Source organism: Marmota marmota, unplaced genomic scaffold, assembly GCF_001458135.2.
Source record: "Marmota marmota marmota unplaced genomic scaffold, marMar, whole genome shotgun sequence".
Classification (NCBI taxonomy): Eukaryota; Metazoa; Chordata; class Mammalia; order Rodentia; family Sciuridae; genus Marmota; species Marmota marmota.
In genome coordinates, this window is record NW_025999891.1 from 3,569,781 (window position 1) to 3,581,715 (window position 11,935).

Genomic DNA, 11,935 nt, shown 5'->3' on the forward strand with positions numbered 1-11,935 from the left:
AAGGGCTGGGAATGTAGCTAAGTGGTAAAGTGCCCTGGGTTCAATCCCTAGTATGGAAAAATTCAGCCTCAAACTAGTTACTTTTACTTTAGGTGCAGAGAAATGGAGAGTGTATGAATAGATGAGACAGTAATCAAGTGAGTTATTTTTATCATATTCCTGCTTTTTATCTCTGTACTGAAGATATGTAACAGAAAATTCTCTTAGAATGAAAAGTTAATAGTATATGCTTGGTATCATAGTAATATGACTCTTACATCATGGAAGTTGTAGGTATAATATGATAAATAAGATATGGACAAGGATACCTGTCCTTGGAGATTATGTCAAGTTGTATTTATCCTAACAGAACCCCCAGTATACTCCTTATCTGCTGTAACTGTGTTCTCTTATTTTTCTTGGAACTGTTAGAGTATTTCCTAAACACCAGGGCTATTTCCTAAGGATATCATTTGAAAAGAAATCAGTTACTTGGGTCTTTGTGTTGGTGCACAGTGTGGGAGAAATCAGAGTGAAAGATGGAAATGAACTTAGTTAAAAATATATTATAGCCGTAATCATTTTACATTTCTGTAAGATTCTGTTTTGAATAATTATATAGAACAAAGTAAAAATCCCTAAGGAATTATGTCATTATAAGCCTGAAAAGCCCGAGGTTAAAGAATAAAAATTTTTAAAAAAGATTTGTTCTGTGGAGATCCCAGGCATCTGAAATTCCTGTATAGAGGACAGAAAAGTAATTACAAGTTGATTCCAGTTCTTTCAGACTAAGCCTGAAGCAACACCCTACCCACAGCCCAAGTCACTTTATGTGGGCTTCACTGAGTCAGCAGCCAGTGTTTTCAATTTATTTTGCCTCTGGATAGGGGTCACTGTAGATTGTAGATTGAATTCTCCCTGGACAGGTAGGTAATACTGTGGACTATTCCCATCACACCATGGTTATTTCCATCTAACTGGACAGAGTTCTAAATTTAGAAGTGAAGTGGTCACATTTCCCTGGCTCCAGTTTAGCTGCTTGACCCTTATTGTTTGGTGTCTGCCTCCTTGAAGTCCTTTGTAGTTCTCTAGTATGGGGGCTAGGTTTCTAAGGTTGAGCACAGAACCTTCAAAACCTTCCTTTTTTTTTTTTTTTTTTTCACCTAATAAGTCAAATGATGTTTTCTTAAATGGAACTTCAGCACAGTGTCCTTGAGATCTCCCTGTTCAACAGTTTGATTGTAATATGATAGTGTTTATATAACAGTTGGCAGTTTTCTAAATGCTTCATTTACTTATTTGATCATTCGTTCAACAAACATTTGTTGATCCTTTTTATTGTTCCAGGAATGAGACTAGGTATTTGGATTGTCTGAACCACATCAGAGAGATACTTAGAGAAATCCAGTAGAATGAGGATACAGAGGTGACCCTTTATTAGACAATTAGGAGAGATCACCAGTTAACATTAGCACAAGTGATAAGGGCTGAAGCCAGACTGTCAGGGGTTGAGACATGTAGGAAATAAGGAAGTAGAGGAAGCATTAGACTATCTTTCTATGCATCTTGGCTATAAAGGAAAGATAGAAATAACAGTATCTAGAGAAGGATTCTGGGTAGAGAGGAAGTTTCCAATTTACTTACTACTTACTTACGTATTTATTACTTACTTACGTACTTACTTAATTATACCGAGGATGGAACCCAGGGGCATTTTACCACTGAGCTACATCCCTGGGCCTTTTTATTTTTTATTTTGAGACAGAGTCTTGCTAAGTTGCTGAGGCTATCCTCAAACTTGCAAACCTCCTACCTCAACATCCCAAGTTGCTAGGATTATAGGCTTGTGCCACCACACCCAGCTTCATATTAATAGGGGATAAACTTTTACATAATTTGAGGGAAAGGTACCCATTAAGTAAAAGGACTGGAGTGGAAAGGATATTCATTTTACAGATAAGAAAAGGGAGAAAGTTCAAACATTTGAACTTTGTCCCACAGTAAGAGGAGAGTCAGAACTTGAACTCAGGTCTTCTTTTTTAAAAAATTTTATACCTTTATTGAGGCAAAATTGAAATATAATAAATGCACATTATTGACATATAAAATTTTATCAGTTTTGACACATGTAGCCAATATAATCAATATAAAAAGCATTTGCCTTTTTTTAAATTTGAAATCATGCAGACTGTGTTTCCTGCATGATTTATTATATTAGAAATCAACCACCTTAAGATATGTAGGGGCTGAGATTGTAGTTTAGTGGTTGAGTGCTTGCCTCAACATGCGTGAGGCACTGGGTTCAGTCCTTAGCACCACATAAAATAAACAAAACAAAGATATTGTGTCCATCTACAATTAAAAAGAAAGTTTTTTTTTTTAAAAAGATATATATATATATAGAATTTCACTCCCATATGTCAACTACTTCAAAATTAAATGGCACACTTATAAATATCTCACAGATCAAGGAAGAAAACACAAGAAAAGTAAATAAAAAGTGTATTAAATTAAGTAATAATAAAAGCTTAAAATATCAGAATCTCTGGGATAAAACAATACTCAGATGAACATTAATAACTTAAAGTACTAGTATCAGAAAAAAGCTAGATTAACAAACAAATTATTTTTAAATTAGGTAGTAGGAAGGAAAAAATAAGTAGGAGCAGAAATATGTGAAATAGAGAAGAAATAATATAGCTAAAGGTTGATAAAAGTGAAACAAGTCTAATCAAGAAAAAGTAAGAACACATGAATTAATATCAATGGAAAGGGAGCTATCAAAATAATCCTACAGATGCTAAAATTATGTTAAGGTAATATTACAGTTGCATGCTAACATATGGTAGCTTACATTACATGGTCTGTATTAAAGAAGGATCCATGTGCTGCTGAGAAGAAAGTGTATTCAGTCATTGACAGATGAAATATTCCATATAGGTCTGTCAAGGTCTGTCAAGTGTAAATTATCAATTGTATTTTTTAGTTCTCTAGCTTCTTTTTTTTTTTTTTTTTTTTTTGGTATCAAAGATTGAACCCAGGGGCATATCCCCAGCCCTTTTAAATTTTATTTAGAGACAGGGTCTCCTTGAGTTGCTTAGGACCTCACTGAGTTGCTGAGACTGGCTTTGAACTTACGATCCTCCTGCCTCAGCCTCCTGAGCCACTGAGATTACAGGCATGCACCAATGTGCCCAGCTATAACTTATTTATTTAGTTTTTGTTTGGAGGAAACAAAACTAGTGGTGACAGAGGCATGTGAAAGTTACCCAGTATTATTGTGTTGGTCTGTTTGATTCTTGAAACTGAAAAGGGTTTGTTTGATACACATAGATACTCCATGGTTTGGGCACAAGTATTTATGATTGTTGTGTCTCATTGATGTATCATTCCCTTAAACAGTATGAAATGTCCTTCTTTTCCCTTCTGATTAACGTTGGCTTTTGAAGTCCACTTTATCTGATATGAAGGTAGAAACCCCCAGCTTGTTTACGAGATCCATGTGAATGATGTTTTTTTCCCATCCTTTTACCTTCAGTTTGTGAATGTCTTTGCCTATAAGGTGAGTCTCTTGAAGACAGCATATTGTTAGGTCTTGTTTTTCAATCCAGTCTGCCACTCTGTGTCTTTTGATTGATGGGCTTAGGCCATTTACGTTCAATGTTTGCCACCCTAGACCAGGCCAACTAAACTAGGGGTCACTAGAGTGAATTTCCGAAGGTATCAAATAAAACACAGACACAATTTACCTTTAATTTAAGCCCAGGATGGCTCCTCCGCCCTCGGCCTCAAGCTCCTCAAATGGGAGAGCAAGGAATGTCACAAGAGGCTGGAGAGAGAGAGAGAGAGAGAGAGAACGAACTTTTGGGAGACTCTCATTCTTTAGAAAGTTTCATCCAATAAAGATCAAGAGGGTCGGGGTTACAAGGTCAAGTAAGGTAACTTAACCCCTGGGGCACTTAACCCCTGGGGCTGTAGGAACGCATGCCCATGCATGAAGATACTTTTGGCGATATTTTATGACTTTCAAGATCAGGACCACGGTTTATGGCCACTTTGATGAGGCCAGGTCACGGGGAAGTGACCAACAGAGCCTCACCAATCAGGAAAGGAAAGTGCTGGTCACATGACATGGCAGCCTCCCACAAATGTTATTATTGAGCAATGATTTTTATTCCCTTCCATTTTGATTTATTTCTAGTTTTTACTTTGAATTAGTTTCTTCTTTAATCAATTAACTATTCTTCTAGTTAGTTCCTCCCTTTGCTGGTTTTCACTTTTACTTCCTCTTTATGAAATATTTTGTTTGAGAATGTTTTGTAGTGTAGGCTTTCAAATTGTGAATTCTTTTAACTTTTGTTTATCATGGAAGGTTTTTATTTCATTGTCAATTCTGAAGCTTAATTTTGCTAGGTAGAGTATTCTCAGCTGGCATCCATTTTCTTTCGGAGCTTGGTATATATTATTCCAAAACCTTGCTCTGAGGGTCTGAGTTGAGAGATCAGCTGATATCTGAATTGGTTTCCCTCTAAACATTACCTGCTGTTTTTCTCTGGCTGCCTTTAAAATTCTATCCTTATTCTATATGTTAGGCATTTTCATAATAATGTGCCTTCGTGTGGGTCTGTTGTAATTTTGTATATCTGGGGTCCTGTAAGCTTTTGTATTTAATTTTCTGTTTCATTCTTTAGGTTTGGGAAATTTTCTGATATTATTTCATTGAAAAGATTGTACATTTCTTTGGTTTGTACTCTGAGCCTTCATCTGTCCTGATAAATCTTAAATTTAGTCTTTTCAGGTTATCCCAAGTTTTCTTCATGGTCTCTTAACATCTTTCTCCATGGTTAACTTTGTTTTCAAGATTATATATTTTGGGCTGGGGATGTGGCTCAAGCGGTAGCGCGCTCGCCTGGCATGCGTGCGGCCCGGGTTCGATCCTCGGCACCACATACCAACAAAGATGTTGTGTCTGCCGAAAACTAATAAATAAATATTAAAAAAAAAAAAAAACGAAAAAAAGATTATATATTTTGTCTTCATTCCTGAAACACTGTCTTCCAAGTGGTGTAGTCTGATGGTGATACTTTCCAATGAATTCTTTGATTTTTCTTCATTTTGAGGATTTCTTCTTGATTTTTTTTTTTTAGAATCTCTCTTTATTGAAGTGATCTTTCACTTCCTGTGTTTTGTCTCTGACATCAGTCCTCACATCATCCTTTACCTCACAGATTAGTTTAACTACATACATTCTAAATTTCTTCCCTGACATTTCTTCCACCATGGTATCATTAGATTCTGTATTGAAGTACCTTGGTTTGTTTGGGGCAATTTGTTCCCTTGCTCTGTCATGTTGTTTGTGTGTCTACCCATCCAGCAGAGTGGATCTGAGGTAGTAGAATTTCTGCCCTTTGGATTTGTAGTCTCCCTGAAGGTTTTCAGTACCTTACTATTTAGGGGAGGACAAATAATAACAACCAATGCAAACAGTATACAGCATTAAACCAAATAGTTCCTACTATGATGGCTACAGTGTTAATTATCACAGTGAACAGAATTGATGTGATCAATTATTGCCTGCAATAAAAACAGCAAGTTTGGAAAAGGGTTTACAATTTCAAATGGTGAACAGGGGAGAACAGAAGTGATAGAGGATATGATGATTATGAGGGAAGAGGAGACAAGATAGAGTGAAAAATTAAAGGAAGAGTGAAAGAACAATAGAGATTGACTGTTAGCAGAAGAAAAGAGAAAGCGTCAAGGGAAACAGAAAAGTGAAAACGTGTAATTAAAGTAGAATTAAAGGGGCTGGGATTGTGGCTCAGCAGGGTAGAGCGCTCGCCTAGCACATGCAAGGCCCTGGGTTCAATCCTTAGCACCACATAAAAACAAAGATATTGTGTACAGTTACAACTAAAAAATAAATATTAAAAAAATAAAGTAGAATTAAAACTAAAATATACTAATCAAACATCTTAGTCCTTAAAAAAACTGATCCATGAAAAATGACTGGCTTTAGAAATGGTAGAAATGAAAAAAAAAAAAAAATGTCCATGTACCATTAAGGTCACAATTAAACAGGGAAAGGAAAAGAGAAAAAAATTTCTATGAAAAGTTAAAGATTTCTTTTCATTGGAGTTCAAAGGATTCTCAGCTTCTCAGCAGTTTTAGGTGGGGGTCCTCTGTAATGTGATACTATACCCTCGGAATTGCTGGAGTGAGAGCAGTAATCCTGTAGGCAGAATTCCTAGAGGCAGGGTGTAGGCTTAGGTGGGCTCCAGGCTCTTCAATGAATGCCAGTTGGTCTGGAGATTTTAAATCAGCACACCTCCAGGGCCTAGTAATTGCCAGTTTATACTGGAAGACTATACCTCAGGGATCTTCCCTGGGTTCCACTTATGTGGTGGGGGAGCCAATTCTTAGTCCCCTATGTCACCTGCAGCCCCTTCGTTTCCTAGTCTTGGGTTCAGTCTCCAAACTCAATCTGTCCCGCCCTATCCTTCTGAATTCCTGGCCAGATGCAGCAGGTCCTGCAAGCAAGCAGCAGGTCCTGCAAGCAAGCAGCAGGTTGGAGAGGGAGGAGGGGTAGAGCAAGGTGGGTTTCCACAATCATGAACTCAGGCATTCTGATGCCAAGTTCTATTTGGTGCATATAATTCTGAAATAGGTAAAGTCATATTTTAAAATATTTGCCTTTTCAAAGGGTATGAAAAATGGTCCAAAGATTGAAAATTGACCCAAACATTGAAAAATTGTTCATTTTTTTTTCTTGTAGAGAAATATAAATGAAGCTACCCTGAGATATCAATTCATATGTATCATATTGGCAAAAATTCAGAAGCCTAACCACACATTTTGTTGGCAATGCCATGAGCAAAGTGGAATGCTTATACATTGCCGGTGAGAATGTAGAATTGTTTCAGTTTCTGAGGAGGGGAATTTAGCAGTATCCAACAAAACTAATTTAGCCAGCAGTCCCACCTCCACAAAAATTAAACACCACTCATAGGAGACTATTTGAATAAAATATTATATCATTACCTAATGAAGTATTGTGCAGAAGTAAGAAAGAATAAGAGAGATCTCTTTAAACTACTATATAAGGAATAGTTTCAAAGATACATTGGAGGGCTGGGGATGTGGCTCAAGCGGTAGCGCGCTCGCCTGGCATGCGTGCGGCCCGGGTTCGATCCTCAGCACCACATACAAACAAAGATGGTTGTGTCCGCCGAGAACTAAAAAATAAATATTAAAAAAAAAATTCTCTCTCTCTCTCTCCCTCCCTCTCTCACTCTATCTTTAAAAAAAAAAAGATACATTGGAAAGTGAAGAACAAAGAATCATATATAGTGTATTAATTTGGTGATATGAGTAAGAAGTGGTAATAAGTATGTATTTGCTTTTTTTCAAAATAGAATGTAAGTAGAATAAATCAAAATCAATAAAAATGATCACTCATGAGAATTGAAGATATATAGATATGGGAGCAAGACTTCCAAGCTTTTAAGTAATTTTTTTTTACTTTAAACCATGTAAAAGTTTTAGATTTATTTTTTTAATAAATAGAAAAGAATGGGGAAAGCCTGCCCTAAAATTCAATGCAAATATGAAACAAATTACCCCAAACGTATATCATTTTGAAGACTTCACAGAAAGAAATTAATTAAAATAACTTGTAAGCATGATACCTACAAAGAAATTTGTACTTAATATTTGTTGTTGTGATGGTATTGGTGTACATTGTTAAATCTATTTTGTAAGGAGAGCAAATAAGTTATTAACTAAGGGTTCTCACTGTGGTTAGGGAGATACAAATGATGGGTAAAGGGCAAGAGGGAAAGAAAGAAACCTACGGTGTTGAATATGAATTTTTCCTAGCTTTGTCTACTGGAAAGTTTTAGAAGCAATGATAAGTTGCCCAGATCTTGACTTCAAAATATGATTCTTTGCTAAAAGAAACCAGGGTTCTTTGGGGGAAATGGTGATTCCATTGACAAAGTGAATCTGGAACAACTCTTTGAACCAAAAAGCAAGGAAGTTCTCAAAGACTAACGAGGTCATACCAGAAAGAACCAGTTTGATGAGATTCCTACTGACCAAATTCAGGACAATTTGAGTGTCAAAAAATAATAATGTTGTGGATTATGACATACTAAATAAAAAATAAACCCAGTGTCCAGATCATAATCACACTCTAAAAGAGAGGGTGAAAGTTGAATGTGGTGGCACATACCTATAATCCCACATAGGAGGATCATAATTTCAATGCCATCCTCAAAAAAACTTAGCGAAGTCCTTTCTCAAAAAATATATAAATAAAAAGGTGTGGGCATATAATCAGTGGTTAAGCACTCCTCAGTTCAATCCCTAGTATCTCTTTTTGAAAGGAAAAAAAAAAGGATGGGAGGAATGGTTAGATGAAGTTCTCTTGATTATAGAAGAATACTAGCTCTGTCATACAGAAGGTTTACCATTTTGTAACTTCCAGTAATTGATTTGGGCAAGATTATTTTCATACTATATCCAAGTTATTATAAAAGTAAAAGTTATTATAAAGCAGTATGTACACAGAACTTCAAAGATGACTAATACCCATGTATTACTAATTGTAAAAAAAAAAAAAAATCTTTACAGTAGAGCAATATGGTTCAAACTCCACATGACCAAGAGTGGGACAAACTGACTTTATGTGCCTCTTGATTTGATGCAGTAGGAAGTATACAACATCACCCTTGTAACAGTCTTGTCAAAAATGTTTGACCTGAATCTAATCACCAAATCCAGATTGTAGGGAGTTCTCCAAGACAACGTATCTGGAGTCTACAAAGATATCAAATACATAAAAGATTTTTTTAAAAGTGGGGGACACAAACTTTTAAAAAAGAAGCAAAGATGCACTGTTCTAGATTAGAGAATAGAGACATGGCAACCACATGTGAAGTATGATTCTTGATTGAGCAATTAAAAAAGACATTCCAGGAACAGTTGTAGAAATTAAAATATGGATCATGTGTTAGGTTGTTATTGCATTAGGGTTATGTTTCTTGGATGTGATAATAGTGTTACATAAAAATGTTCTTAGGTGATACATTTTCAAGTGTTAAATATCATATACTCAGGTTGCTTTCATATGTTCAGGGGAAATGTGTGATATGTATTGAAAAAAAAGAGGAAGAGAAAGTAAATGTGGCAAAATATCAGCAATTGATTGCTTTCCAGATAATTTACAGGATCCCCTCTTCTTTGAGTTTGCTGTTCATCCATCTTAAAATTTTTTAAAAAATATTTTTTTAGTTGTAGATGGACAGACTACCTTTATTCATTTATTTATTTTTTGTGGTGCTGAGGATTAAACCCAGTGTCTCACACATGCAAGGCAAGTGCTCTTACACTGAACTACGACCCCAGCCCTCTGTCTTAAGTTTTTGAGCATCATGTTTCCCTTCTTTAACAGAGCTTCTATTTTATTCTCTTCTGCCACACTCTCATAATCCTGCCCCCCAACTTATTAGAGGGAATATACTACACTAGAAATTGTGGTCTTTGGAATCAAATCTAGATTTAATTCATAATAATGCTGCTTTGGTCATAACATTCATATCTAGCTTAGATCGGATTAGTCAAAGGTATCTCTCCTCCTTTATGATCTTGAGGAAAAATTATTTGAATTTTATAAGTACCTCTTATCTATAAAAATGAAGATAACTATTATTTGTGAAAACGACATATAATAATTAAATTGCCTGCACTGTATAGATATTATTGGCTCTCTTTTTAGAAGCTCTACTTCTTCCTCCACAGTACTCCTTTTCAAGTATTGTATTTAGTTGAGTTGCTAATACTCCCTAACCTTGTCTTCTTTGCTCCACAGGGCTCAGAATGGAACGCCTCCAACTTAGAGGACTTACAAAACCGAGGGTAAGCACACAAAGCAGTTGCTTTCTCTCCTGTGTGACAAAAGCCCCTATTTAGTCTTTATGTTATCATAGTATCAGTGGTTGATTTTAATCTTAAGAGTTATTTCCTACTGATTCTAATCAAGTGTAATCTAATAAAAGTTAAAAGTGGCAATTTTCCACCTGCTCCTGTTTCATTCCAAGACAGATCAGCCATTTTAATGGAAGACTTTTAAGAATAAATATGTAAGTCTTTGGTGCTCTTTAAAATCAAATGTAGGGCTGGGGATATAGCTCGTTGGTAGGGTGCTTGCCTTGCATGCACAGGGCCCTGGGTTTGATCCCTAGCACTCCCCGCCCCCCCAATCATGTGTTCTGCCCCCTGTGGATGATTTGTGGGATTTTCAAGTGTAATTTTGGCAATAAAGCCATTTCCACACAACCTATTGACTTTAGAACCTAACCCCAAGTAAAGTGCTGCTCCATATGGAGTCACTTACTGCTGAGATGGCAAAAAAATTTCAGAGTGCTAGTACAAATTGGCAGGGGCTGTTTGAAACTAGGTAATGAAAAGAATTGAAAATCCCTTTCTGGCCAGCCAGGTAGGTAATGTCATGATCCATTACTGAGGTATGGGATCGGATGTGGGAGATTGTTTGTTTTTATTTTAAGAAAATAAGAGAAGTACACTTGCCTTTTTTTTAGTTGTATTGAAGTATAACTCATATACCATACAATTCACCCATTCACCAATTTAGAGACAGAGTTTCACTGAGTTGCAACTTTCTCGCTAATAAGTTGCTGAGGCTGGCTTTGAATTCTTAACTCAGCCTCCCAAGTTGCTGGAATTACAAGTGTGCACCACCATGCCTGGCAATTTAGAACATTTTTTTTTCAACCCAGAAGACAGCTATAGCCTTTATTGGTCACTTCCATTTTCCTTCTTCCCCCATCCCTGGAAACTGCTAATGTCTGTCACAGACAGATAGTTACTTTTTATCTATCACAAATGAAACTGCTATGATCATAGTGTCTAACTTTTGGGGTGGACATGTTTCCCATTTCTCTTGGGTTGCACCTAGGAGAGGAATTCCTGGGTCATGTGGTAACTGTGTTCAGCTTTTTGAGGAACTGCTAGACTATTTTCCACAGTAGTCATACAATTTTACACTCCTACCATGTGCTTGACTTTCAAATTTTAAAAAATCCCTTCTAGTAAGAGGTTTTGATACTAAGTTAAAACAGATTGAATTCATGTCTCAGAAAAATTTTAGCTACTTGGCCTTAACCATAGAGTTGGTTAGCTGTGGCTTTCTTTCTGTAGTCATTTCTTTGACTTCAGACAATGGGTTTGTAGAACCCCACATATGGTTCTCAGAAGAAAGCAGCTTCTACGTAGAGAAGTGAGTTAATCTGTGTTCTGTTGTTGGAGTAAACTAGTGATGTTCAAGTCCACACAGCACTGAGGAAAAACAACCTCTGGTAAACTCAACCCTAATATCTGTTGAGATGGTACAGTCAGAGAAGAAATAGAAGAAATTTTTTTATAGAGAAACCCTTTTCTGCAAGCGTTGTCTGTATGGGAGAATCCTCAGACACATCTGCTGCCATAGCAGCCAGGAATGCTGCCAGATAAAGTTAAAGGAGTTTCAAGTCCAACTTTCCTCTGTCCCTCCCAGGCCTGACCTCATTTGCCTTTCATGTAGTTTAAGAGAGTAATAGTGCAAACCTAACAATTTGGCATTTAGAAAAATAGGACAATGGTGTTATTAACAATTAAACTTGTCAATTATAATAACTTAAAAATATTATCTATGCTATTAAAAATAGCAAAAAAATGCTGTTATATCTGGAATAAACATACTTGATATTCAGGTAAAAAAATCCTTTTCTCTTTTTTTTATTCAGATACATGTTAATAGCCTGATATTATACAGATAACTTCTAACAAAAATTGATATTGTTAATGTTACTAACAGAAAGAGAAGCTGTTAGGTTATGGATCTCACATTGATTCTTTGGAGTAAGATACAGGCCTGTTTTTTTTTTTTTTTTTTTTTTTT

The 11,935-nt window shown here is 36.1% G+C and overlaps 1 protein-coding gene across 7 annotated transcripts in view; it reads left to right on the forward strand.

The window, feature by feature from the left end:
* Ssh2 (slingshot protein phosphatase 2) overlaps positions 1-11,935 on the forward strand; it is a 263,454-nt gene that overhangs the window by 225,956 nt on the left and 25,563 nt on the right. For all 7 annotated transcript variants that reach the window (XM_048793533.1, XM_048793526.1, XM_048793551.1 and 4 more), the window contains one exon: positions 9,848-9,894. In XM_048793533.1, the coding sequence (XP_048649490.1) occupies positions 9,848-9,894 (47 nt within the window). The remainder of the gene's footprint in view (positions 1-9,847; positions 9,895-11,935) is intronic.